This window comes from Grampus griseus (genome assembly GCF_964374135.1).
Source record: "Grampus griseus genome assembly, chromosome: 8".
NCBI classification, from domain to species: Eukaryota; Metazoa; Chordata; class Mammalia; order Artiodactyla; family Delphinidae; genus Grampus; species Grampus griseus.
Window position 1 is genome coordinate 15904111 of NC_139002.1, and position 6079 is coordinate 15910189.

Here is a 6079-nt window from a genome sequence, read left to right on the forward strand (position 1 = left end):
TCATAATAAGATCTAACAATAAGAGCTATTTTCAAAATGCAATATGCTGATTCATGAGTAGTAAGCTTCCCATCTCTGGAGGTGATCAAGTAGAAGTTAGCTGACCATCTGTCAGGGATTTTATAAAGGAGGTTCCTGCACCTTTTCCAACTGAGATGATGTGACTCTAGATCTTCTGCATTAATGGTTTCATACATGAACAATTGCAGTTTAACTACTTACCAGATTCTTTTCAATATCTTGATCTGTGTTTACCTCTGAATCAGCCGTCTTAAAGTCAGTCTATAAAGAAAGAAACAAGTATATTCAGAACTGTTCAGAGACATTCTAAAAGGCAGAATTGCTCTCGTCCTTTCACTGAGAAATCTGCCACAAGGAACTGAGAAGTTAACTTTTTACTCTCTCCCCTTATCAGCTTCATAGCAAGAGAACTGTAGTTCTGGCAAATGTCCACTGACATCCATGTAGCATGAAGCATTTACCCCACAAAATAAGCTGAACAAGACCCAACAACTGATGGAGAGACAAGCTCGAGACTCAGATAAGAATTTTGGCCCCTACAATTTACTGTGCTCATCCTTCCTGCTACAAAAAAGCACACCAGTCACTAGAAGGCAGGATACCCCGTACTTCTTAAGATATAGGTCAGAGAATTAACAAGGATTCCTCCTGCAAGGTCGAAGACAGGAAATATGAATGCTAATGACCTAATTGACCTCATCAATTACTCAGTGAAAGTGATTGTATGTAGGTCATGAAGCTCCTGGTCGCCACGATTAGACACGGGCTGTTACTTATTGAACACCAGAATGAAGTCATCACAGAGCACCGTATGAAAACAGTATGAGAGTTGCCAGTAAAAAAACGAGACAGAGTAGTTCTCTACCAACTATGAAGAAATATCTCCTGCCCTCAAAAAAAAAAAAAAATTAAAAGCCCAAATTCCGTTTTAGTAGTAGAAACTTGATACTTGACCTGGACGGCAATGTTCTGAGAAAGCTTCAGGGAAGAGCTATCCTGATCATCATCCTGATCCACTCTGACTCCTTCAACCCCATTTGCTGGAGGCACCACAGGTGGGAAATCCAAGCCTGTGTCCCTGCTCCCTTCCTTTAGGATGGAGGCTTGTGGGGCCTTCTCTTCAGGACAATTCCCGGAGGCAAGCTGCTTTGTATCGCACCCTGCCTTAAGAGACCGAGTGGCGGGGTGGAGGCTCTCCCGGAGGCGTGTGTCCCCCTCCTCTCCCGCTGTGCTGGCCACGTCCTTCAAATCAGACTGAGACCCACCGCCAGAGAGACAAAGGGCCGTGGCTATCAAGTTTTCTCCTAAAACCGCCCGGTGCGCTGCTGAAGTGTCACCTGCTGATGAACCAGGATTCTGCTCTGGGTGTTCCAAATGGGCATTTCTGTTATTCTCCTTGGTTATCGTTTGGTTACTTACACTCGACAGAGGCGAGTTCTTGTGCTTCTGTGCAGGGTCTTTGGGGCTATCAAAAACATAAGATAAAAGGTTTCTCTCTTCACCCAATCTTAAAGAGGCTTAAATATATAATACTTTTAACATAACCACTAGAAGAACAAAACGAGACTATATAAACGCCTCCAAATTAGCCAACTGAAAAGGAACTTAGTTTCCACCCAGTGATTTCTGTCCCACATGCAGGGAGTATGGTGTGGTGGTGAAGAAGCTGGGTTCAGGAGACAGTCCGCAGTGAACGGTCACACAGAAATGACGCTGAGGAGCCAAAGGTTTGGGGGGATGCAGGTGAAATAGCCTGCTGTTACTTAGAATATTTCATTTAGGTACATGTACTAATTTTGTTCCACATATTTTAATAAATAAAATATTGATTGAGAAATATTGTTTTAAATTCCACTCTCGTTTCACAAAAATAATTTTCATTCAAATTCATTTTACAGATCTTTGACCAGAACCACCAACAGCTTTCCAGAGCACAGCATCTTCACTTCAAGTTGACTGAAGTACAGACGATTCTGAATCCAAAATTGAAGCTGTCAGCAGAACTTTTACCCCAGATAACAAATATACACACATGTATACACTGAAATCGTTGTTTCATTGTTTGCTACAACCATTTACCATACTGCTTTTAAGAGATCTTCAAAACCTATTTACAATGACATCCAACATTCACGACTGTAAGTCTTTTACCAGGAATAATGTGTGTTAAATTCCTTTGCTATTAAAAAACAAAACAAAACAACTGCTTCTGTCAACTATGCCCTTAAGGACTCCAAACTAGTACTGACTTAGGCTTCAGGTCACTGTGCCTTCCTTTCCTCAATAGTACCTACTGTTCAAAATAAAACAACAGAGACAGCACCTTGTGACATGAAAAATCTTTATAAATACTCTAAGCTGATTCCTTGCTGGGGGTTAAGTGGCGGCGGGGGGGGGGACACTTAATTATAAATTTGGGCAGATACAGTACCTGGGTGTGAATCCTGACTCTGCTACTTACTAGCTGTTTAACTCTGGGCAAGTTACTTAACTTCATTTGTAAAACAGAAATAATATTACCTACCTAATAAGATTATTGTGGGGATTACACGAGATAAAGCATCTGGTGTATTTAGTTCTGGCACACAGTAAACACTCAATAAACCTTAGCTGTTATTATTATTACTAGTAGTATGTGTCTGATTTTATTTATAAAATGAAGATCCAAGCTTATGGCTAGGTTTACTTAACATTTTTCCCCATTACCCACTTAATAACAAGTGACAAATAATAAATACAAATGTAACAGATTTGTTACATTTATTAAGTACGCTGGAGTCAGACGAGCCTGGGTTCAAACACTGACTCCAACATAGCTTGGTAACCTTAGGCAAGTTACTAACCTCTCTGTGTCTCAAGTTCTCTCACCTATAAACGGGAATAACAGCATTAGCACCTACCTGCTGAGATTGTTGAGAGAATTAAATGTGTTATCTATTGTATTAGGTCCTAGGTACTCTACAAAAGAGTTGATGTAGGGGACCTCCCTGGTGGCACAGTGCTTAAGAATCCACCTGCCAGCGCAGGGGACACAGGTTCGAGCCCTGGTCCAGGAAGATCCCACATGCCACGGACCAACTAAGTCCGTGCACCACAACTACTGAGCCTGCACTCTAGAGCCAGCGAGCCACAACTACTGAGCCCGCATGCCACAACTACTGAAGCCTGCATGCCTAGAGCCCATGCTCCACAACAAGAGAAGCCACCGCAATGAGAAGCCCACGCACCGCAACGAAGAGTAGCCCCCGCTCGCCGCAACTAGAGAAAGCCCACACAGCAACAAAACCCAACACAGCCATAAATAAATAAATAAAAATTAAATTAAAAAAAGAGTTGAGGTAGTATACATAGTCAACCTAGTACAACATTATACATAACAATGTTTTAAGCACTGTAAAACAAGGTTGGGTATTCATAATTCCTGTGCTCAAGAGTTTAGCTGGAAGGCGAAACACATACATGAAGCAGTAAGCCATATTAATAAAGCTATCTATTTACCTATAGATAGACATAGATACATATACATGTGTCTATATACATTAGATATAACGTGTGTGTATATATATATATATACACACACACACACAGATGTAACATATAAACATATAGTTAAATAAACAGATAGTCCATGTAGGAGAAGGTGGGAAATATTTGCATTTTCAAATGAGTTTGATCCCCTGTATTTTAATCTGTTTATTCAACAAATAATTAGCATGCCTGCTGAGTGTCAGATACTGTGTTGGGTACCAGATATACAAATATAGATCAGATAGTCCCTACCTTTAAAAAGCTTCATCTAATGCAATGTCACTAGAGCTAAAAAGGGGAAAGACGAACTACACTTCCATAAGAAGCCCATCTCCAAAGCCCTTTACCCAAAAGAAATCTTCCCAGTTGAGAGTCCACACGTTACCTTAGACCGCCTGGGAGAACTTCGTCTGGTTTGGAAGCACATACACTAGACGAGGATTCCGGAGGACTGGGAGCAGTGGCCACCACGCCAGCGACCTCAGATGCTGCCATCATGCTCTGCACATTCAGAAACAAAGTACAGGCTACAAGTTCCAAAATTTCAAAACAAATATATCTCACCCTCTCAGAATGTCCATGCAACAGAGTCATATCAGGAAAGAAACACAAAGAAAAAGTTGGGCTCCAGGAGAAAACACTTAAGGGTATTCTCTAGTAGGATATTAAAAGAGCCATCACATGCAATAGGGATATCGATCCTCACACGTCACTATATGTGTATATGTATGTGTATGTATATATATGTGTGTGTGTATATATGTGTATATATATATATACACATATATACACGTATATGTGCGCAAAGCTTTTTCACTTTAGGAGAAATGCAGTCTCACAGACCATGAGAATCTTCCAAATGATCCACATGCCTACCTACCTTGCCTAGTATCATTTACAAAGGATGTGATTTGGGGCCTAACATCAATAATAGCTTATGTTTTAAAATCATTTTATGGCTGTTACATTAAAAGCATTCTCCATTAATTTGGAGATGTTCGTGTGAGAGAGAAAAAGCAATATTTTATTGGGCAATCCAAGTATCTTTCACTTTTACTCTGGGTTCCCCACAGATGGGAAAAGTCTGACAACCACTGACTGAGGAAAGTACAGACTCTTTAGAGTTACTAAAGGTGCCAGAGTATGAGAATCTTGGTTACTCCAGCATAAAAATGAGAAGCTGAAAAACACGGTAATCCAAGTAACAGATGTTGCAGGACAAACTCACGCCTTCTATGGTGAAGAGGAAGAAAAAAAATGAATATTGGGGCGGGGGGGGGGCAGGTGGTTGGTGGTGTAACACAGGGTTAGTTTAAATTCTTGTTTTTATTTTAATAGCATCCCAGGTACATCCCTGACCCTCCAAGAGCGCATAGGGCAGGCACGGAGGCTGGGCTGTGTCCACACTTCAGTCCCAGGCCAGAGACCCCCTGTGCCTCAGTTTCCCTCATCAAATTATACGAGGCTCCGGGGAGAAAACAGGCCCCAGATCGCCATTACTGCTCGCACAGGTGCAAACATCCTGCCCCATCAGGGCCCGGGCCGGGGGTCCTTGGCGCCCGGGAAACGAAACCACAGGGCACGGGTCCTACGTGCGACTCCGTGGCTGAGAGCCCAAAGGGGAGAGGGACAGGGACATCTGGCAGGAGGCTGCGGCAGGGGGCTTTAAGTCGAAGGAGCCAAGGGAAGCCCCGCACCGCAACCCGGCGGCGACCAGACGGCGACGCTGGGAGCGACGGGTCCTCGGGGGGAGATCGGGGGACGGTCGCGAAGGGGACAATGGGGGGAAGCGACGCCGGTGGTCCCGGCCGCCCTCCACAGGGGGCTGGCCCAGCCTGCAGCTTCCTCCGGCCAGAGCCCCTCCGCACCTTGCCCTCGCCCCCCGCCCGGCTGCCACCCCCGTCCCACTTCTAGGCCGGGACCCCCGCCCCCCATCCCCGCAGCTCCCTCCACGCCCCCCGCCCCGACCCCAGCCCCTCGAGCCGCAGCCCCCGCCCGCGCGCCCGCCCCGCACACACCTCCCGCGCCGCGCCCCCGGGAGGGAAGGGGGGGAGGGACGGGACTCACCTGAGCGGGCGGAGCGGGGGGAGGGGGCGGCCGAGCCTGGGGGGAGGGGTCGAGCGCCGGCCCGCGCGCGACACCTCCCACTTCCGGCGGCACGAGCGGCGGGGGCGAGGCTCGGCCGGCAGAGGAGAGGCCGCGGTGGCACTGCGCCGCCCCCGACGGCGCCCTCTGGCGGCCGGAGCCGGCACCGTCAAGGGGTCGCGGACGCTGAGGAAGCCCCTAAGATACTAGTGGACTTCTCCCGGGGCGAAGGGACTAAGGGAGATGCGACCGCGAGAAGGAAGGAGACTTGGTGGAGGGAGGACCCCCTCTAGGAAGATTACAGGGAGAGTCGGGGTCATGACGATCAGAGGAAGAACAGGAACGAGGTGTTTTTAAAGGTCGCAACCGAGATGCCCTTTCCAGAGGACACCATGAAGGAGAGGACCGTCCCTATAGAGAAGGTCCCTCTTGAAGATGCCCCGAG

The 6079-nt window shown here is 46.4% G+C and overlaps 1 protein-coding gene across 3 annotated transcripts in view; it reads right to left on the reverse strand.

The window, feature by feature from the left end:
• Nucleotides 1-5714, reverse strand: part of RNF214 (ring finger protein 214) — a 50111-nt gene extending 44397 nt beyond the window's left edge. For 2 of the 3 annotated variants that reach the window (XM_082659383.1, XM_082659385.1), the window contains exons 1-4: nt 5617-5714; nt 3935-4050; nt 976-1486; nt 223-282 (exon numbers count right to left, since the gene is read on the reverse strand). In XM_082659383.1, coding sequence (XP_082515509.1) covers nt 223-282; nt 976-1486; nt 3935-4047 — 684 coding nt within the window. In that variant the 5' untranslated portion in view covers nt 4048-4050; nt 5617-5714. The remainder of the gene's footprint in view (nt 1-222; nt 283-975; nt 1487-3934; nt 4051-5616) is intronic. The other variant, XM_082659384.1, reaches the window with a different exon arrangement.
• Between the last annotated feature and the right edge of the window lie 365 nt (nt 5715-6079).